We start from the raw sequence: 23,644 nt of genomic DNA, 5'->3' as shown, positions 1-23,644 counted from the left end.
TCGGAGTCTTATTCCTCATTTCTTCCACATGCTACACATGGAAAACATCATCTATGATATCTTCTGCCGATCGATCGATCAAAAATGACGATGAAGAGGAGCATGTCGATGCTAAAGGAGGCGGATCTAAAGGGGAAGTGAGTGTTCGTGAGGGTGGATTTGAACGTGCCACTGGATGACAATCTTAAGATCATCAATGACACCTAGATCAGGGCCACCATCCCCACCATCAAGTACCTCATGGATCATATGCACATGTCACATGGCATGCAGGGGGGAGTGCAGGGAAGCTGAGTTGAATATATTATATATATAATTATATATATATATATTATATATATATATATATATATATATATGATTAATTAGATAAGAATCTTTTTTTTTTCTTTCTGAGACATATGCGAGGGTCATATGCTCTTTTAGTCAAGATAGTTTGCTTATGTAATATATTCATCCATTTTTATGATGTAATCATGATCATCATGAACAATGTGGAAAAGATATTAAGGATTCATATTATTTATTTTATTTGAGATTCTTTTGTCTTGTTTTCTATGCGATGGCTTTGACATCTTTTACTCTTCAACTAAATTTTGGATAGTAAGCTACTATAATTAATTAGTTAGATTATTTTAAATTTTAATATAAAAATCAAGTTTACAATAAAATTTATTAATCAAGCTTTTCTAAGAAGATTTTAAAATAAAAATAATTCATAAAATTAAATATTTTGAACTAAATTGAAATATCTATAATGAAATAAATTTGTAAATTAAGATGTATGTGTATATATATAATTATATCTTCAAAATTGCTAGCACGCTAGCACGTGCTATACGCTTGTTTCAATTTTCTAGTCTATTATATTATCCATAATAGTAACTAATTCTTCTTACGTGGCAATTTTTGGTTGGCTGCGCAAGATGCCTCGCCGTAAGGGTCGCACATCTGACTGTTCGACATCGCCGCTTCCCCCCGGCCTCTCTTCTCATCTTCGTATATATGGTAATGCTCCCATCGGCCAGCGCCCACTACTGCCCACTTCCGAAGAGGAGAGAGGACGTGAGAGGTAATCCGAGGCTTCTCTACCGTTTTTTTTCTTTTTTTTTTTTTTAATTTCCTTTCTTGAATTAAAATTCTGTTATTTTCCTTCCTGAATTAAAAATCTGTTTTTGTTCGTCTTGATGTGCTAATTTATTGAGCCTAGGGTTTGTAATCCGATTCGTTTTAGAGGCTGTAACCTTAGAAACTTCGTGATGATAAACAGAAAACAAACCCAAGGGACGAGGTTTACGATCTGAGATGCTAATTTTTCTCAGGATTTTAGAATCTGAGATGTTTCTTTGTTATGTGTTGCTTTGTTTCTTTGGGATTTCTGAGATACTAATTTTACTTGGAATTTTAGAATCTGAGATGTTTCTTTGCATGCGTTGATTTGTTTCTTTGGGATTTGTGGAGAAATCGATTCAATAACTTGCCCTAACGTCTTTTTTTATCTTTTATGAGCCCGTTCTGTAATGTTATTTCAGTTCTCGGCATATTTCGAGATTTGCATAATTACTAAGTCATCATAGGTGTATCAAATTGGAAAAATACTGACTCATGGAAAGTTTTTTCTTTGATTCTTTTTTATTTTGCTAAGTGGACAACGTAAGCCCGCCAAAAATTGTGATACCATAAACAATGTTTCCTCTTCCTCTTGTATTACTCAGTGCTGGTTACATTGTGTCATGTTATATTCAGATTCTAAGAAACATGATGACTTTCTGCATTTTAGGTTCGAAGAAAAGAATTTTGGAACTATTCTGTTTTAATTTTTGGAGTCGTTACGTAAGATATATGAATTGCTGATGTCAAACTTTATTAATCAATGATTTTATTCCTTTTTATTGGCTCCTAGTTTATAAGGAACTTGAGAATCTACTGATGTTACTTGGATCTTAGTTTGGAAATAAATTTGATATTTGGACTCTTCAACAAAAGAGGAGATGCCTGAAATGAGTTCTTTGTTGGACTTCTTTTTCAAGTGTAATTTATCCTTGCTTATTTACATAGTTTTGAACTCATATGCCTTCTCGAGTGGGATGACATGTATATTCTGTTAGATAGCGGTTAGCTATGATGCATGTTCTGCATGTTGACTATGAAGCATTACCAAATTGCTTCTAACAGGTTCAATGGGGCATGCTTTTGATTGGATGGTTTTATTGACTGTTATTGGTGCCTTTTGTTTTACCTTTTTCTTTGTTCACCTCTTATCAGTAAACATTAAGTTCTTAGTGGCTTCTGAGAAACAGTTATAGGAAACTAATTTGATTTAGTCATCAAATCTGGAATAAACATGCAAAACATTATGGGGGGATACTGGTAAAGCCATAAAAAGCAATGACATCACCTATATTATAAACTTGGGAAATAGTCTTACTATGGTTATCCATATGGTTATGATCTTGCTTTAAATTTCCTTTTCCTTCTTCATTTCCTATTGCAAGCACTTCCACATCACATGTCCCATGTTCCCTTACTCATATCACTTCATGGTCTCTATTTTAGATGTGGCTATGGTTGTTGGCAAAGCAAGCTAGCTTAGTTCATTGTGAAACTTCTGCGCTTTATTTTGGGTTTTGTATTTGGTCCAACTTGAGCCTTGAAATTAGTCAGTTAACAAAGCAAAGTTAATTTGAATCTAGCTATGTAGCTAATTTATTTACCAAATGGATGCCTAATATTTTTTTAATTTAAGAAAAAAAATCTTGCAACAACAGGTTGTAAGATCTGAAATGTGCATTATATGTCCTATAAATAATTAGGCTTGTGATCATGTGCGCCATGCATGATCCCCCAATCTTAATATAAACCAACAGCAGCAATCTTGGCTTGAATGGTTAGGAACTTGTGCCTTGTTGTACCAATGCTTTTTTCACCTTGGGTTGGTCGCCAACAATTCTACTTACATTGCTGAGTATTCATACTTGTGGACATTAAGTTAGACTAATGCTAATTTTGTTGTTAGGACATCATAGTCTATAAAGCTGATGTTTTTTCTTTTGTGTTATGTAAGAAGCAGAATCTTTGGTTTATTGATTAAATTCCATTTGCATTTTCTCCTTGTGATAATACATTGTTTTGTCTCTGTTAATATTCAGGTTTGATAATTGAAAAATTATAAGGTTGCTCCAGGAGAAGATATGGCGGGGATAAACACAAAAGTGGTGGAGGAGGCAGTTCATGATTTGAAAGGACTACATATCGGGCAAAGTCAAGAATCCAAAGTTAGTAATTTCTTACAATTTTTATTCACTAAAATGCTTTAAACAGAATAACTATTTAAGTATATAATTTATCGATATATTTCCATAATAGATCATATTATATTGTGCATATGACCATCTTTCTCTAATAATGAATGGTTCATGTTACTTTAGGAAATGATCTTTTTAAATATTACGTTATATTATGGATGTGAACAACATTAGCTTATAAAGAAGGGTTGATATAATCTTTTTCCTGAAGTAGTTGGGCCACTAAAATTTGTTTCATAATTATAGCACACCAACAAATAGAGAAATGTTGCTTTTATATGCATGTATAGTGCTAGTGGGAACTTTGATGTCATGTCTTTATTATACTCATAACTAGCCTGAAATTCCAACACCTAGTTTTATCATAACACTAGAATATTCTTTCAATTCTTTATCTTTTCATTGGTTTTGTCGCTAAAATGAGCTTTTAGTATTTTTTTTTTTCTACTGTGATATTTTATTTGAAGCAAATATGTTTAATTCCATGACACTATCAAAAACCTATTAACTTTTAGGTTCATTTGATGGTGTTTTAATTTTGATAATACCATCTTGATAAACCTAAGAATGGATTCCTGGAAGATACAAATTAGGGGTCTCGATACAAATTAGGGGTCTCGATGGGTTGGGTAAGGTTGGTTAATCATCACTAATAAGATAAATCCTACATAAGATGCACCTGTCTAGGCATGTTCATGGATCAACCTAGCTCAATCGAACTTGTTGGCAAGTTAGCTAGGTCAGTTTAAGCACAATTCATCGGAGGAGAAGGGGAAGAATGGAAGTGGATATGAGGAGGAAAGGGGTGAGAGGAAAGGGAAAAGGGGCATTAGGCAATGGGGCTAGTGGTGGTTGGTGTGATGATGGTAAAAGCTAGTAGGTTTGACCAAAGGGTGGGGTCAAGTTACTAGTGGTCTGGTTAGTGAGGTCATGGTGGTGGTTTTGGTTGTTATTGGGGAGGAGGGATTGAGCGGATGGTGGAGTAAGCTTATGGTGTGGCCAAATTAGGAGGGTTTGAGGGGAGGGTCATGATGGTGAGTTAAACTTGATGTGGTGAGCGAAATCATTTGTTATAGAGGGGCAACGAGGGTAGGAGAAGGTGATGACGGAGAGGAGTCATGGGGAGAGGGGGAATATTATCTGACTTGTGGACCTAACAAACCAAGTCTGAGTTTGGTAATTGGGTTTCGGATGAAAACTTAAAATTGGCACCCTGACATCCAAAAGTTAATTAAAATCAAGTTTGACTATTACTTTTGGTGGTGCTAGGATAGAGATGGATCTATAGGAAGGCAAGCAACCATTAGTGATTTGAGATCGGCGTAATAGTAGTATGTCTTGCACCCAATTAGGACAGCAAGTATTGTGGTGTTGGAAGCATGGTCATGTGTGAATTTGGAAGGGGCATAAAAAATCGGATGATATTGTTGGATCTATGCAAAGTACTCTGCAAAGATGTGGTCATGAGGCATGTTAATCAGGTGCACCTTTGTAGAAGTTTGTTGTTGATATAAGCTGTTATAGGTTCTAATAGTCCCTTATTGTGTGGAATTCTGTTCCTCCTTTGAGTGTGTATCCCTTTGTGCGGTAGAATATGGAGTTAAAGCACTTTTAAAGTTCCAATTCAATTGAAATATTTGGCTTGATAATGGTGCAATTGAAGATCTGATTGAAATATTAAAGATTTGTTAATATGGCATATCCATGTGAATAGATGAGATAGTGTTATATGATAACAATGACTATCTAGCCTTTTCCTAACTGTTTGGGGTTGACTTTATAGATTTCCATTCACCAAGTTTTAGGGCTATCTCTATCTTATTCCAGTTTCTTGATATCCTTCTCTGCAAATCTATATCATCTTGGGACCTCCCTTTCTTTTCTCACCATCTTCAACACAACCAGAGTATGTCTCCTTACCAAGTCTTCTCAGATCGTTGTTGTACATCTATGCCATCTCAGTCAACGTTTCAGTACTTTATTCTTAATCTGTGCAATGTGTTTGACTTCTTTAGCATATTTATTTCTTAATTTATTTTTTCTAATTTTATCACATCCATCTTAATATTTTCATTTCTGCCATACTCAACTAGTTTTCAGCTTCTCATGTACTTCATTTGCTGCCCATTACTTTGAGCCATACAACATGGTTGGTCTAGCTATTGTTCTATGAAATTTTCCCTTTAGTCTCCAAGATATGCACCTTTACACAATATTCCAGATGCACCTCTCCACTTCATCCAACTGGCACTAATTCTATTACATATATCTTAAAATTTTTGAAAGAATTTGCGAAGTCAAATCTTTAAACTTTTTTCTGATTGAATTTAAATTTGTAGGACACCTTGGTATACTGCCCTATAATTTCTCAATGCAAGCCCAACTATTGATTGCTTTATAAATTATAAGTTTTTGTATCAAATTTCAAACATTTGCAATTACCACCAACAGCAAAGCCACACTCACAAAAACTTAAATTCTTGAATCACCACATCTACACTAGATTCCAAAACATCCAGAGTATCTGCCATGTTATCTAAACCCTTATTAATTCCCTTAGCCATGGAGACTTTAGTATGCTGGTTAAATTGCTATATGTGTAGATTAGGGAGGGATGTGAATGGGCTGCATTGGACTAGGTTTGGGTCAAGTCAGGCATCTTTGATATGGCCAATCTAGCTTGACCTACACTTGACTCCTTGCTTAGTTGGCTTAAACTGTCATGGAAAGAAAGCAATAATGGGAGAGTCGAAAAGGAAATGGAGATGGCGGGGAAAGCAAAAGCGAGACTGGGCACAACGAAGCTGATGACAAGTGGCATGGCATTGATGTTTATGGGGTAAGGGTCAATTAGAGAAATGGTGGCAAAGTGGGATATCAATGATAGGTGGAGACATTAAGGGGCCAGGTCATCATGGTAGGTGGAGACAACAAAGGAGTTGGCATTGCAATGGAGAGCAAAATTTGTCTAGGGGTAAGGTGAACTCTCATTGTTAGGTGAATTTCCAGTTCATAGTACGAGATTATGATGGTAGAGCGAGGTTGAAGCATTAGATAGATTGGTTTGGGGTGAGCTCATGGTGTCATGGTGAGGTTTGGAAGAAGATATGTAGAAAAAGAGGAGACAAGGAGTCCTAGGACCCTCAGGGGGGGGGGGGGAGGGCAAGGTAGTAGTGGAGAGGGGGAGGAGAGGAGTAAGGAGGGGGCCAAGAGGAGAGCATAGAGAAGGGAGAGGATAGGGGAGATAATCTGATGTCATGGAGAGGGCGGGGTAGGGCTGGGGACAAGGTTAGATTTAGGGATTTTAATCCTTGATATAATATTTAATATCTGTAATGCGTGTATGATAAAATAAATCAATAATAATTAGTATAAATAAGTTTGAGTATCGATTTGTTAGGTCACAGCCCAATTACTGGAAATCTGGAATTGTACTTGACCTACCAATTGGTTAGTTTTACTGGATCCAGACCCAACTTGTTGACCCAACAATCAAGGTAAGCATGTGGGTTTAGGAAATTGGATAGCGGTCGAAATTCTAACCCATATTATAGATTATTGAAGCCTTTTCTATGTGATTTCTCTCTCAACATCAACTGGATGTTTTATCACTTTAAACTAGAGGAAATGGATATATGATCTTGGGTCTCCAAAGATACACTGTATCTTTGAATTATCATGCCTCCTAAAAGTATTAAGATAGTTTATGAAAGCTCTGTAACTGTTGTCTTGATCAACATTAGTATTTTGTTATAGCTTTCACCCTCTCTATCTCTTGTTTGCTGAAGCCACATTATGGCCTTTATACTTGTACGATCTTAGGCATGTGTTATTTTGCGCAGGTACTCAAGGGGGACAAAATTGAAACATTAGATGCTAAAGGTTCAGAGCCTGCTGTTGGCAATGGTAAGGCTGTTATTTCTCAGCCTCCTTCACAGGATGATGAAGAGGTGCAGGAAGATGGCCAGCTTCTGAAGGCTTGCCAGGTTGCATGCCAAACCCTTATAATTACATGTTTTCTATAATGTAATGTTTTTTTAATGAACTCATCCAAAAGTAGTCTTATGGAAGTCATTGTCGCTGAATTGACCGGTTTGGAATGTATTGAACTGGACTGGTCGGTTACTAGTGCAGTTCAAAGGCTCAGTTTGCGACATCTAGAAATCCTTTCAATTCAATGTGAGATTGATGAGGGCTCGAAATGGAAGATGAAGGCTTCGATAGCTTCATCACTCCGGTCCTTCAAGGAGAAATCGGAAGACGAGGGCTTGGAATAGGCTTCAATACCGTCACTCTGATGGATGACGATGGCGGATCGGCTCGAATTGGCTCTACCTTCTCTCTCCTCCCTCCTACTCATCTTCCAACCTCTCTCCCTTGTCATGAAGACATCAAAGGTCATCTAATCCCATCAATGTCAGTTCTTGTGAATTTGAGGGAGAGGGAGTGAAGGCTCAGAAAGAGGGAGTTAGAGTTTCCGAGCCTCCCTTGTTTCATTTCAAAAAAGAGGATCTATTTATTTTTTATCGTTTGCCGACTTCGGTTAAGAAAATTCAAAAACAAAAGTTTGCTGTGGAACGATACGATATGGATGGTACCATACCATGCCAGTTGCCGACTCATATTGGTACTAGTTTGGCGAACCTTTGCAGTATGTAGGTGACAGAGGGAGCTCTTGAAACTTTCACAGAAAGCAAGTTCTTAGGTGGAAGCTTAGGCAGAATATGTATAGAAAATATTGAAAACACTATAAAAGTATAAAATATAAAATAATGAGAAGAACTAGAAATAAGGTAAGGACAAGTTATGGCAATTAAAGCACCTCCATTTGCTTGATGACCTATTTTGGTATAAAGTGACATGTTTATGACTTCTATATATTATATAATAGAAATTTGATCGTAAGAAAAATCTTAATGATTCAAGTTATTGAAACAAGTTACTAGCAAATGATACTAAATTGTAGATAAAGCAATAAAAAGTTGGGGATATTCATTACTTGTAACTAAGGTGTTTGGATGCCACCTAAAATGACTGGTGGGATTTCCTCCTCTGCAACCCAACCAGCCTAATGCATGACTCATGCTAAATGATAATTCAAGTCCTACCTGTCGAGATGGTTTGCTTGGTATAGGTGGCTAACACACATATAGAGCCACCTTGATCAGAACCGTCCTGAATCGGACGGTTCGGAGCATGTCGAATCAGACTGACGGGAACTAGGATGGTCCCAATGGAGAAAATGGCACACGTCGGTGCCGAAAAAGAAAGAGAGAGAAACAGAGGCAGAGAGAGAGGAGGAGAGGGAGAGGCCGTCGGAAGCCGACGGTGGCTCTCTGTGGCCATCGGAGGGTGGCGGAAGCCGTCGCGGCTCGATTTGCTCGATGGGGCTGCCGCAACGAGCGAGAAAGAGAGAGAGGGGGGAGACCACCGGAGATGGGAGTACGGGATGGCGGGAGGCGTCGGAGGTTTCTGGGTGGCCGTCGTGGCCACCGGGCGGCGAAAGCGGCACGGGCGGAGTCGTGGAAGCGGCGAGCATCGGCCTTTTTTAAAGGGGAAGAAGAACAGTGAAGCCGGCATTTCGTTTGCCGGCTTCACTTTGTAGGATTTTTTTAAAAAAATTAAAAAATAGTGAAGTCGGCAAACGATTTGTCGGCTCACTATTTCAAATTTTTTTAAAAAAGACTAGAAACAGTGAAGCCGACAAACCCATTGTCGGCTTCATTGTTATTGAGTTTTTTTAAAAAAGCCTGTGAAATAGGGACGATCGTCCCTGTTTCATACTGTGGAGCTGTAGACGGCGTTTATGCTGCCCGATGGCTACGGCGGCCACCCGACGGCTACGGCGGTCAGCCGACGCCTCTTCGGCGACCCCCTCTCTCTTTCACTTCCTCTCTCTTTCTCTTCCTCTCTTTTTCTCTCTTTCTCTCTTCCTCGGAACGTCTCTTCCTTTGTCGGTTTGCCTCGATCCGATCTGGTACAGAACCGTACCTAACCGTGCCGCTGGTCGATCGAAACGACGACCAGTATCGGAACTGAGAACCTTGATCTTGATGGTTACACCTTAATTAGGTAGCTAAGGTAGTGTTTGGATATCCTTTTCTTATTCCTGGAATAGGAATATGAATTCTCAGAGAATAGCTATTCATCCTTATTATTCAGATTTTTGTTTGGTTGGAAATCTGCTATTCCACCGAGAATAAGGTGCAATTAATGCTCCGTTATTTCATATATCTAGAATAAAGTGCAATTAATGCTCATTAAAGATCTAGAATAAGCTATTTTATGGTCCACCATGCAATAGCTAAACCAGGATAGATGGGAATAAGGGAGGGTCGACCGAAATTGCTAAACTAGGGTGGCCTATCACGCCTTTTTCACCTGTTTGGGGGGATAAGATAGAATAAGCCTTTATTCCATCCAGAATTGGGGCATCCAAACACTACCTAAGAGATTAAGCTTAGTTGACTTTCTTTTGAAAGTGTTCAAGAGTATATTTATGGCTGTTCTTGATTCATATTGCTCATTCAAATATTAGGGTATCATGTCAATTTTTTAAGGCATGACAAGAGTTCTAATTCAAAGAAGATTAGATAGTCTGCTTGGGCACCTTCTGGGTGGCCTATTCACAAAATAGGAGCTGCCTAGGCAGCTAGGCCTGAAGCACCTAAATTTGGGCAACCAATATCCAACATCATGTGGCATTGCTCATTCAACCAATATACAATTTTAGTGACTATGGTGAGATGCAGGATGGATAAGAAGAGTATATCTGGAAATTTTTAAATGAGAAACATGCTAGTGGAACAGGTTTTTATGTGGAATTGCATGGGAGTGAAATGGAAGAAAATTGAGATAGTGGCATGGGACTTGCAATGTATATTGTCGAAATAATTCTATTAAGGTACTGAAGAGGATGATAAAAGAGCATAAAAACTAACACTTGGACCATGTAGCAGTTTGCTTATGGTAGGATGGCAACATAATGATTTATTTTTTCTCTCACTATTAGTGGAAAGAGGAAATGAGGTCATCTATGTGTTTGGGAAAGCTTATGATTGACTCTCCATGATGCGTAATTTTGTTCTTAAAAAAGTTATTGTATGAACTAATGTTAGACTTGACATTTGGCAGGGCTGATTTGTGTTTGGGTTTAGGTTTGGGACAGTTCATTTCAATGCATCGGAAAATGGTCAACCAAAATTAACTTGGATTTTGAATGGGTGGAAAATGCATATCCATAGCCAAACCTCTTGGGTTTGGGTCATAACTAAACCTCTTGGGTTTGGGTCAGCAAGGGGTCACCAGATTTAAAACCATGCAAAAACAGAAGCAAGTTAGAGTTAAGAAATAGATTTTGCTTAATACAAAGTACTAGCAAGTAATAAAGAGTAAGCCAGTAAAAATCCATCCTATTGAATAAAAGAGTGATCCTTATTTTTCTTAAATTTAACCAACAAAATTGGGAGTCTGAGACTTGGTCTGGACAGGTTGGGAGTTTGACCATTGGCTCTCTAAGCTGGACTGAGAGTATGGAGACTTAGATCTTGCTTTCCATTAGATGAACAAATCTTGTCAGCCTGTTGGGTCTAGATGCCCAGCCTGAATCCAACACATATTTTGATTGGGTTAGGCAGGGTTTCAGTTCGGTGAGTTCAAAGTGATTATGGGATAGCATGATTTGTTACAGTGTAATCATTCAAACTAAAACAAAGGATAATTAAACACAATTGAAGTAGGATAACTTTCAGATGACATTCTAGGTTATTGGATGGCCAGTAGATGTTTTGCTATCTTGGTCTATCATATGGAAGAATTGAGAGATAATCACAGATTTTTAACCTAATTGTTATGGGGTTCATGTGCTGAAGTTTTTTCCTTTCTTTTCTAAGAAAATGATGCTGCTCTTGTTGGCAAAGATGAAGAAGTAGGCTTTACACTATGGTGGTCTGACGGCTTATTTGCAACAATTATGACAAGTTCTATATCAAACTGTTCCCCAATGAAAACTTTATGCATGAAAACCATGTGCATAAATCTTGGCATAAAAAATTTGTCAATTTTCCTGAATCCAGATTTTTCAGCTTTGTGCTTCAGAGATAATAGAACGTCAATTGTACGAGTTTACTTTCTTGATGTCTATGATCACATCCTTGTTTGTAGATGCTATTTAACTATCTGTTTGATGTTCTATTTTGGTTCTTATATGTCCTTTCTGAACTAATGCAAGACTATGATTTTGCATGCATTGTTTGGTACCTGGTTTTCATAAATCTTGGAACCAGAAGCTACAAAGAAGAAGAAAAAGAAAAGCAGAACCAAGTACATGTTTCTGTGTGACCTTACTATTAAATGTTTAAAGCTCCAGATATGCATGTGTTTGATAATTCCTGTCTCCTTTACAGAAAGAAGAAAGAATCTCTTCAGCAGACTGATCCGCCATCAGTCCCTGTTGATGAACTTTTCCCATCTGGGGAGTTTCCTGAGGGTGAAATCCAACAGTATAAGGATGAGTAAGCATATTGTCTTGCAGATTATTGTTTGTAAAGAGCATCGCATAAAATGACATATATATTTCTCCATATGCTCTCTTGGCAAGTAAGACTTTCGCTTTTTAAATCTCATTGACCTGATTATTGAGTTTCATTACTTATTATATTTCTTTTTAATTATTTCTTCTGTTATATTGGTTATGTATTATTGATGAAGAATTCCTGTTCATCTACAAATCATGTTAGTGTTTGTCAATGACATCCTACGAACATGAAGTTATAAATTTTTAACCTTGTAGCAGCTGATGAATGCTGCCTATTTTGATTACGTGGAAGTGGGTATACCATTTTTTTGGTTGTTCTTGCTTATACCTACAGTGTATGGAAGTGGATAGCTGAATATTGATGCTTAGTTGGGGTAATGGTATTGATTGCCCATCCCTGACATGCAAGCCATCCAAATTCTTTAAATTCTAGTGGTAGCTTTCCTCTCGCCAAATCTAGAGGTAGCTTTCCTCTCTCCAAACTCAACAGTTGACTTTTATAAAAGATTACATTGCCATTCAACACTTGGCCTCAATATAAAACTGGCACCCGATCAACTGAAGAAACATCTTTGATATGAAATTTAGGAAATCCACCTAGTTGCTCAGAACCTTTAGCAGGTAATCTTATCATCTGTTTGATGAATTTAGATCATTGAAATTATTACTAAGCGAAACTTTCCATTATTGAATATCAATGATTCATTGAAGTTTAGAATAGTATTGGTGTGGAACAGTTTGTCGAATCAAGTCATCCATATATGAGGGCTTTTAGTTGGCTAGGTGCAATAGTATGAGTGACAGTACACTTTAACATGTGGATCACTAGAAGGATTTGTTGATGTACCTGTTGCTTCTTTTGTCTAGGAATGTGTGAGGTATGACCTTGCAAGGGAATGTTTGTATATTCTAATTAAGCATGCTGCTAATTAATCTTATAAACCAATATACATACCTTGCTTTCATTTTATTCATTTTCATATAGCATTTGAGTCTATTTGTGTGTCAATTTCTTGCTTAGATGATGTGTTATGGGGCAATCCTTATGCACATTATCTAGAAGAGCATGAAGGAACTCCAGTAAAATGCTGACTAATTGTTTAAGTACAAGGTGTTTGAGCTGATGAACTTGAAGATGTAGCAATAGCATTCAGAATAACAGAATGACTAGAATATAACCTACACAACGGACGGGGTGCAGTTATTTCTCCTGTTTTCAACTGTTATTGAAATGCAATACACAACAGATATAAAAGAATATATAATAGAAATAGAATAATATCATAGATATACGAGCCTAATTATTTTCTAAAATAAATTTTTGATATTAATATTATAATATATAATCACTTTACAAGATTCTAAGAGCCTAGTTATTTTCTAAAATGAATTTTTGATATTAATATTATGATATACAATCACATACAAAATTCTAATAGTATATGTATATCTATTGATATAATAAAATAATATATTGCTATAAAATAGTAAGATCATAATCTTAACCTGCGTATAATAAGAAATACAAAAGTATTGTATCTAGGGGATATTTAAATGCAATATAGCAGGGTCATTGGCAAGATCATGATCATAAAAATGCAATAGAAATTAATAAAATATTAGTGTAATCTAATGACCCAAGAGGGATATGGGCGGGGTATGGTACAATGAAAAATGTTTTTATTAACATTAACATATATTAAGAAAATATAGTTATTAATAATATTATAAATTTTTGTATTAATTTAGTAGTGCTAATGAAAATTTCTTTATTTAATACGGTTTGATAAGCTAATTAGCTTTTTATTAGTGATATTATATTTTTATATTTTGATAAAGAACCATGCTAAATGAGAGCCTTGTTATTCAAAATAAAGAGCTCTACCAATAACGTTATTAATCTGGTGTCCATGTGATGAATGGAGATCTTTGCACAAGCAGGGCCTCCATTCTAGTATATGTATATTTGATGTATAGAGCAAGAGAATAGTGAAGATATGTGAAAAATACAAAGGAAAATAATTAGATTTATGGTTTTTTTAGTTCTTCTACTCAAAATTCTAAACCTCCTCATTCTATGTTGAGTTTTCAGAAAAGCACTTATATAAAAGATTCCCATATGCTGAATTGTTCCTGAACTAATGTTTATTTTTCTTTGCTACCAAATAACTTAAGACTCCATATGTTTTCCTTAAGTTGTATGAGTTACATCCAACTTTGAAGGAAGGAACCAAAAAATCCTCAAGAATTTTAGCTTTGTATGTTATTTTGGTATTGCAACATGGTTTCTCGTTATCTTTGAACTACTATAGAATTAGCTAAGTCTTTGGAATTTTTTGTTTTATTACCTAGATCAAGGTTTGCCATCCTAGTCGGTATCATACCATACCAAGCATACCATATAGTATAGTACTAAATCGGCATGCAGTCTTGTACCATACCGATACTCGATATGCCTCACCATCTCGTACTGTACCAACACTTAGTGCATCTCGTCATCTCATACCGTATTGTGTATTGACACTAGAATAGGATAGTACCAATACAGGGTTCAATACCGAGATGTCGATGCTTGATGTAGATTGTATAACTTTCTAGTAAAAGATAAAAAATTGGGTTGGAGGTGGAGGGTTGTGGTGTGAGGCTTCTGGTGACGTCCTATTAGAATTTATGAAAGCAAAGATGAGCACAAGAATAAATATAGGAGAGGTGGATGCTATAAGGAAAGTGCAATAGAAAGAGGAAATTGGATTGACAAAGAATGATAGATCAGGCATTTAATCACTACGATACCACGAAGTCAGGAATGAGGTTGAATGCTTGCATACTTGATTGGGTTGCATGATGTTATGTTATAAAGGATGATTACAATATGTGCTACAAATTAGTTTAAATGTATGGAAAAGACATTCTCTACTTGATTGCAATATTACGGTAGTTGAATGTTGATTTTGTGATCTCCGTTATCTTTTCTTGTTGTATTAGAGGCATTTGCACTTAGTTGTATTATGAACATGCATACCTATAGACATGATGGGAAGGACACAGAGGAAGGGTGAGGAGTGATTGTGAGTTGTAGCTATTCTTAACCAAACATCTTTAAATCATGGACTTTTTCATGGATCATCAGCTACAAATTATGCAATTTCAAGGAAGATTTTTTTGTTGATGCAATGCATTTAATTTCGTGGAAGATGGATAAGGGTTCCTGATAGGATGGTGGTATGGAGAGAGATTGTTGATGGTCTGTGGAGGAGTCAAAGATAATGATTTCTAGAGTGTAGGGACTTCTAAGTTAAATTGATTTATCATCTCTGTTGTCTATCCTGGAAAAAGTTTGTTAAGCTTTGTTGTATCCACAACTAAGCTAGACCTTTTGCTGTAAGAGAGGGGATGGAAAATCAAGGTTGATAATGAGGTTTCAAGTCCTATGTTCATGCATTTTACCTTTCTTATAAACCCTAGTAGATGGAGTAAGGTTTTATATTTACATTTTCAAAATGTGTTTGTTTGGTTGATAATAATTTGTTCGACCTTTAAACGTCCTTTAATAAAAATGTTCAAATAATTATTTTTGAAAATTTTCTAAAATTATTATTTTTGAATTTTATTTGCAGAAGAATAATGGTATATAATTTATTCACATTACAGGGTCGCCATTGCCACATCAATCCTCTCCATGTTAGAAAATGGAAAAGGAGATCCCTAATTTTTTATCACAAGAACCAAAAAAGGAAATAGAAAAATAGCATTTAAAGGATGGGTTAAGTCTCCAACATGCTTGGTTTCACCTCCTATCGTCCTTTTCTCTCACACACGTACACAAACATTGCTACCTGCACGTAGAATCCACCTTTACATCATCGTTCATGCTCTAGATGAACATGCACTTTACCTAAGTGAATGGCAATAGTTTTTCAGTAGTAAAAGTAGTAACTGGGGGAGCTCCATAAAAATAGGGCTTGCACAAAACCCCCAAAACAAAATAAAGAAAAGTATCAGTTATCCCTGACCAAAATTAGAAGTTACCACACAAAAGAGCATCAACAAATTAATTTTAGAGTTATTGTATTCTTTGGTTGTTGGTGACCACATTTAACTCATTATTAGTTAAGCATAGTTTAACATCTCCACCTGTGCTTTAGGTGCTTTTAAGGTGGCGAATTTTCTCGAATTACTGATAGAATGATAATTGATGTTTTTATTTGATTAACACTGTGATACTTGCACAAGAATTTGCATTTGGAAGTAGATAATCATTGCAACAACATCAGTATACACATTATAAAAACACTCCGGAGCAATGTTTCAAGTCTTGGTATCGGGCCTTGTTTAGCGTAATATAGTTTGCTCCCATACTAACACATGGTACACTGTTGGAGCCAGCACAACACCCATAACATGTTGATATGGGGGTGTATCAAGCCCCATGCCATCCGATACCATACCCACGTCTGCAGGCTGCCTGAGATGGTTCAGTATGTAAAATGCTGCTTAAGAGAGCATCTTTATTTGTTACAACTTGCGGGGAGTTTAGTTCATACAAAGAGGAGTTACGCCACAACATTCTTAGTGCCAGGGAGCATAAGATGAGGCACAATCAAGAAACTGAGATCCACCTCTTTGTGCTTTTAAGTTTTGACCCATAGGGAAGGTCCCTGGTTTCTTGTCTATGGTGCACTATCTTCATTTCCTTGAGGTTTGGGTGCCTTAAAATAAAGTGGGATGTGTGTGTGTGGAGAGAGAGCTTTGGGAAGTGAAGCATGGAGGACTGAGGAGGCAGGCAGATTGTGGATTATGCTCAGATCCCTCTTTTTCTTTGAAGACTTCACCCATTTTTTTGTGCTTTTCTGTTTTGAGGGGCACATTGGTAAAAAAAATTATAATTGTATTTTTTTTGGAAAAATCTCTTATATTTTGTATCTATATATGTGACATTTAACAATTGCTTGAAGTTATTTTTCTACCACACTTTCACATGCACTTCTTTTCGAAGTTTTCATCAGTAATTTGGAGTGTTTTGTAACTAGTAACTTATGGAGGACAACTTCCGAAGAAAAGAGGGAATTGGAACGGCTACAAAAACCCATGTATAATGCAGTTCGCCGTGCAGCAGAAGTTCATAGACAGGTTAGAGTTCTTATTAATGGTTTCTGATGGTCACATGTATTTACATTTGATTATCTGAGTTTATGATAATATACTTAGATTGGCCTTGAAAGCATGTGTTGCTCAAGGTTGTCCATTTTGGGGATCACAATTCTTGTAATTTATGGTTAGGTTCGGAAATATATAAGGAGTATTTTAAAGCCTGGAATTTTAATGACCGACCTGTGTGAAACTTTGGAAGATATGGTTCGGAAACTTATTAAGGAGAACGGTCTTCAAGCAGGCATTGCTTTTCCAACAGGATGTTCCTTAAATTGGTAATAGTCTTTTTTGACGTCTTCTTTATTTTACTAGTTTTGTCCTTCTATTGAACAAACTACCTCTTATTAACTAGGGTTGCAGCCCATTGGACTCCAAACTCTGGTGACAAAACTGTACTTCAGTATGATGATGTGATGAAGTTAGACTTTGGAACCCAAGTTGATGGTAATACCCATGTATTCTTTCACTTTTTTCTTGCTGTTTACATCTGCACCTCTACATAGCCACATTTCTAATGTTCATATGTTAACTCTTTTGCACAAATATGATTTTATAATTAATTTTGTGGCTGTTCACTTTACTAACTGAATACGGCATTTTGTTGTCATTTCAGGTCATATAGTTGATTGTGCATTTACAGTGGCATTTAATCCCATGTTTAATCCATTGCTTGAGGCTTCAAGGGAAGCTACAAATACTGGAGTTAAAGTATTCAACTACACCTTGTTTTGTGTTGCTCTCTTTCTTGAGAAATTTAGCTGGCCCTTTCTCAATAAAGTTTTTTTTTAATATTGACTGTACTTAAATGTGTAAACAAGTGCCAATTGCAATGCAGAGAACGTATGTTAGCAGTTCAAAGTTCTAGCAGATGTCTCTTTAGCAGGTCATCAATTTTGAAATGTGTAGCAATCTATATGTTTTGCATGCATAGGTTTCACTACAATAACCATTACTCTAAGCAATAGACATTGTCCTATTTGTTCAGCTGACTTTATGATTCTTCCATGGTGATCATTATTATTTTTAGTTCAAGCTATGAAAACATGACCATTTAGTGTTGAGTTAGCTGTTTGCCAGAACTTAATCTAGTAGAGGCTTCATGTATGTGCAGAAATGGTGAACATACCATAAGTATTTTACTATTCTTTTTTCACTCATCTTGTTCTCTCCCGTACTTCATAATATTTTTTAAATTACATGGAAATCCATGTCCTTCGCTTGATGCTAACAATGGCAAGACCAACGACAAGATGACTCATGCTTATGCAATGACACCAGTATTAGGTCTATAAATCATCATATCCTTGTCATGCCTTATCTTTTCTATCATTTCTTAGACCTGGTTTCGCTCATGTCTAACAAAGATTGAGGTTGAGTCAAACTTTGGTCAGCCTAATGGCTTCATGTACTTTAGTAGGGTTGACACAACCTTATCATATCAAGTATTGGATTTTGTTGGTGTCCTCCCATGTTTTATGAGCATTATTCTCTTTTCTATCATTTGTTAGGTTTGGTTTTACTCATGCCGAACCAAGATGTCATAGTCTGATCAATCTAATTGTTTCATGTACCCAAGTCTGGCTGACACAACGTTTACCAAGTCCAATCAAACCAAGTATTATGTTTCCTTGGTACTCCATTTTTTATGACCATCTCACTTTATTTCCATGCAAATCCACAATCTCACCATATGATTCAGTTCACATCCATCTCTCTCCATAATATGGTTTGAAGTTTCCTTTTCATTTTTCAAATTCAGGTCTACGGCCAAGGCAATTTTGAGAAACTCATTGTTTCACTTTTAAGCACAGTTTTTGAAAACTTGGTTTCATTTTTAGTTTTTGCTGGCTGTACTAGGTTTCGGTTTTGGTAGTTCTGATCATTTTAATTTGAGATTTTTTTTAAAAAAAAATTAAGTTTAGCAAATAAAAGAAAAAGCAAATTTGAAGAGTTAGGATAGTAGAAAGAAAAATAGAGAAGATAAATATCTAAAAGAAGCTGAGACAATATAGCAGGCATTATTTTTTTTTTCCAAAACATTTTATTATTTTGGATGTTTGTATGTTTTGGTTGTTTAAGAATGCACCAACCTCTTTTGTTATATCTACCAAAAAATTCTAGGAAGAAAAGAGCTGCTGGCGTGGGCCCTGCATCACTTGTTCCTTAATATAATCTTACACTTGAGGCTGAGATATGTAGTTTTCAAGTAGAAGATCACAGCCTCCCATCACATGTTTCACACCTGTTTGATTATAGTACTATATGATACTTAGGCTTGAAGTGGCATGCAAAGCCTGAAGCCTTCACCAAGAAAAAGAAAACAAACAAGAAGAGTATAAGTTTTAAACTCTGAAAGAACTTGAGTTAAAACTCAAGATTTGAGTAATCTATAAGATTTAAGCATGAAGATTCTCAATCGAAAAAATTCAAGAAGAGATGAATTAAAAAAATAGTATGAGCTTTTAGATTTTATAACTTGACACCCTACACAGGAAAATTTTAGTTTAAAATTTTAAATGTCTTAAATTGTAACTCAAATCTTATGACTATTATTAAAGAGTTGCGTATCTACTCCACTAATTCTTGTTTAGATGTCTCAAAACTCAACTATTTTATATTTCTCTTGATTTCCTCTAGTCAAATTTTACAAAATCTATAGAAAATTGGAAGCACCTGAGAGTTTAAGTGGCATTTTAGATTCAAATAAACAAACAATGACTAAATGATAGCACAACCTGCCCTATAAAATAAATCAGCATAAGTAAATTTGTGCTGGAACTGTCATATTGGCCTGGGTTTTGTGTGAGTTCCAGATGAAACCGAAACTTTTGGATTTCAGATTTTGAGTTCTGCAGGAACCGTTCTGTTAAGCTTCTATTTGAAGTTGCCTATGGGCTCATTTTTGTTACTTTAATAGAACTTTCTTTCTGATATTCTCTTAGAGCTATTACCATCATCCTTTGTAGCACATAGCATTAGTCTTAATTTCTCCCTAAAATCTTGCAAACATCTTTACTTGCAAGTTGCCAGCTCTCTGTTAGCACATTTACAATATGTAAGTTTAGAAATATATTCCTCTCTCTCAACAAATTCCCATGCATATAAGTGATTGATTTATGCTTGAGAACTCATTTCCAGGGATATTCCTACCAGGATTGCATTTACTTTATGTTACCTTGCTCCAGATGGGGAAAACTAAGTCATTATCATCCAATACTTTCTCCATTGTCAAAATTAATTGTTAGCTCTTTTCCTCCTTGCTACAAAATACACAAGTATGATAATCACAAACCATAGAGGGCAAAACTCCTAATTTATACATGTACATAATCCATGAGCCAAACAATCTTTAGTCAAGGAGAAGATGGCAGGAGCAAGCAAGTGATGACGTGTCAAAAAGTATGCATCTATGTGCACTGGGCCACAAGCAAAACTGAGAATGGTGCAATGACGTGCCAGATTGCAATGCAGCTCACTGGCACTATTTCTAAGGTTGAAATGCTCAAACAAGCACCACCATGCACCATCTGCCCACATAAAATAGAACCTTTTGAGGGGCTTCTGTTAGTAAAATGAACCTTTTTGAAGTACTAACTGCAAGTGTGGGATCATCGATGGTCAACCTTGTCAGATTGTTTGTGAAGAAGCATTCGTTAGCTAGACAATTGAGAATATGCCTGTTTATGATGGTTATGTGTAGATGTGGGCATGTGCCTGCATGAGTTGGGTTAGGTTGGAGGTTGGAGTTGGATTGGCATGTGCATGATTGGAGCATTCCACTGGTGAGTTTATATATAATAAAATTTCATTTAAAAGACACTCAATAAACTTGCCAATACAGAAAATAGTATCTTACCAAACTGGAGGATTTCTGTAAGACCATCTTATAAACTTGTAAGTGCAGAGACAGGCCACACAATCCACTCGCTTTCATGTTGGGAATATTAAGGGTTGGTAGCTACACTTTGATGTTTATTAATTGTCTTCTTATTCGAGAACTTAGAAGTTGTAAATCCACTAAAGTGCTGTTTAGATGTAAACAGCAAATGTGGCAGTTCTATATTATTAAACTTTTTTTAATTCATGCATCAGTACTGATGGTCAGGAGTAACCAAAGTCGTACTGTGACCTTGCTACACAGACATATTACCATGGCGTCTCATATCTTGACATGAAGTGACTTGGAACTAGATCTGATCATGGGCCGGGCTTGGGTCCAGAAAATGTCAAATTTTACATAGGCCCGGCCGGAAGCCCGATTAAAAATAGAGTTTAGGCCTGAGGCCCGGTCCATGATCAGCTTTACTTGGAACCTAGAATTTCTCACCAACTCCATTCTATAGTGTTTGTCTCATTTGCTGTGATACTCAACTATAAAAGTTAATGCACATTGAGATGCTTATTTATTTGAATTTTTGAATATCCATTACATTTGAGAACTTCATCTTTTTTGTAATTATGTTATTTGATGCTAATTTCTGGTGTGCTGTTACTAATTTAATGTGGTTTTGTCTCTTTTAATGATGATTAGCGGAAGTTTTAAAGCATGTTAAAAATGATTCATAGCAGATGATATGCTGCTGAGAATAAAATATACACAGCAAAGGTCTACTAGATGTCTGTAATCAATATGAAAGCTTTCTAGCATGGTTATTCTGGAGGACGAAACATCTTCCTTGTAAGACATTTATTCTTTAATATCCATTAACAGCACGTTTCTTTCCTTACTCATGTTTGCCAAGTCACATTTTGGGCGTATTTGGTAGAGCACAATAAGCACATTGTGCCAAGTGGGCGACATAGAATCTTGCTAAATGTGCAGCAGGAAGTTAATATAAGCAGCATATGACTAAATAGGGTGGGTATAAGAAACTATGGTATCCTAAAATTGTTCAATCTGATATTGGCTTCTCATCATTTATGGCATTACAATGTTTGGGAGTTATTTCTGAATTTTATGGAAGGAAACTTCTATAGGTTGTGAAGTTGCTGGAATCTGGACTTTCAGTACAAAATGATGTGTTAATTTTATATTGTAATAGTTATACTTACATTTAATGTCTAGGAATCTGGAGTAGATGTAAGACTCTGTGATGTTGGTGCTGCAATCCAAGAGGTTATGGAATCATATGAAGTTGAAATTAATGGAAAAGTGTACCAAGGTACGACATCCTATAGCATATGATACTGTTTTCACTGTTCTGTATGACATTTGCCTTGAATTATTGGATGTTAACAGTATTTCTTGGATCTTTCTTTTTTGTTTAAATAATTTTCTTGGTATGAAGCACATGATTGGCAGTTGAGTGTAAGACTTCCTTCCCACATTTGATCTCGTACAAGAAACATTATACTTCACTAATATCAAGTATAGCAACATTTTCAAATTGACGAGTGGCAGGCCTATACTGTAACTTGATTATATTAGCTTAACTCTATCAGTCATCTGTTGCCTTATTTTGATGATATTGAATTGTCAAAGCAATTTTTTTGTTCTTTAATATGTGCAATCTGCTTATGCCTCTTCGCTTCTTCTTGCCAGTTAAAAGTGTACGGAACCTGAATGGACACAGCATTGGGCCATATCAAATTCATGCTGGGAAATCTGTTCCTATAGTAAAAGGTGGCGAGCAAACGAAGATGGAGGAGGGTGAATTTTTCGCAATTGAGACTTTTGCATCAACAGGTAAGATGGTACATTTGTTCCCTCATTGTAAGCTGCACTCCGAAAAATAAGGAACTTTCTTCATGGTTAGCGAATATTCTGACCAGTTGGATTTATTTAATAGCAATTGATTTGTAGTTATTGGCATGAGTTAATTAATTCTTTTGTAATTAAACCACCATTCCAGTTAATCGGTGTCAGCGTAGAATTCTGGCATTAATTAGGTTAGCATAAGCTCAAGTTCAATATAAACATGCAAAAGTTGCTGACGAACAAAATGTTTGGCTTGTGTCAGCCTAAATGGACTTGACGGTTGCACTCAAACAGATAATATATACTTGAAGATGTTAACACACCTGATGTGCTATTTTGCAGGGAAGGGATATGTCAGGGAGGACCTGGAATGCAGCCATTACATGAAAAATTTTGATGCAGGACACGTACCATTAAGGTTGCCTAGAGCAAAGCAGCTTCTTGCAACGATCAACAAGCATTTTTCAACATTGGCCTTTTGCCGGCGCTACTTAGACCGCATTGGAGAGACTAAATATCTCATGGCCTAAAGAACTTGTGTGATGCTGGTATTGTTCAGGTATATATGACGGCATACCTGTGTTTTTTTTTTTTTTTTGCATCATGGACATTGCTTTGGCTTGATTGCGTGAAGCTTGCTGTGATGATGACTGTGGCTTTGATTGAGATATAGGTTGAGGAAATTAAATTTCATCAGGTCCTGATTTGAATGCCTTCCTACTGTATTGCTTTTGACTAATTTAAAGCATTTTACCTTTGTCCTCTTGTATAGTTGAGCATAGAAGCTTGGTCTAATATTGTCAGCCATCTTTATTTTATCAATATATGGTATACATTGAGGATTCCCTGAAGTGTCAGCAGTTAGTACTTCTATTTGATTGATGATAAAAACATTCTGTGTTATTTATAGGTCTGTTGCAGTGGAAGAAGTCACGAATCTTTCTACATATGCTT

General features: G+C 36.2%; 1 protein-coding gene across 1 annotated transcript in view; it reads left to right on the top strand.

Moving 5' to 3' along the window:
- Window positions 1-922: 922 nt before the first annotated feature.
- The window catches only part of LOC105035669 (methionine aminopeptidase 2B), a 24,715-nt gene continuing 1,993 nt past the window's right edge, over window positions 923-23,644 (top strand). Inside the window, 14 exon segments of the mRNA XM_010911306.3 lie at window positions 923-1,072; window positions 3,150-3,275; window positions 7,148-7,265; window positions 7,268-7,291; window positions 11,591-11,627; window positions 11,711-11,818; window positions 16,872-16,971; window positions 17,122-17,267; window positions 17,345-17,436; window positions 17,606-17,700; window positions 22,058-22,154; window positions 22,535-22,678; window positions 23,033-23,212; window positions 23,215-23,249. Coding sequence (XP_010909608.2) covers window positions 3,192-3,275; window positions 7,148-7,265; window positions 7,268-7,291; window positions 11,591-11,627; window positions 11,711-11,818; window positions 16,872-16,971; window positions 17,122-17,267; window positions 17,345-17,436; window positions 17,606-17,700; window positions 22,058-22,154; window positions 22,535-22,678; window positions 23,033-23,212; window positions 23,215-23,249 — 1,260 coding nt within the window. The 5' untranslated portion in view covers window positions 923-1,072; window positions 3,150-3,191.

Source organism: Elaeis guineensis, chromosome 11, assembly GCF_000442705.2.
Source record: "Elaeis guineensis isolate ETL-2024a chromosome 11, EG11, whole genome shotgun sequence".
Taxonomy (NCBI): domain Eukaryota; kingdom Viridiplantae; phylum Streptophyta; class Magnoliopsida; order Arecales; family Arecaceae; genus Elaeis; species Elaeis guineensis.
Note: the sequence above shows the minus strand (reverse complement) of the source record. Positions and strands in the feature narration are given on the sequence as shown.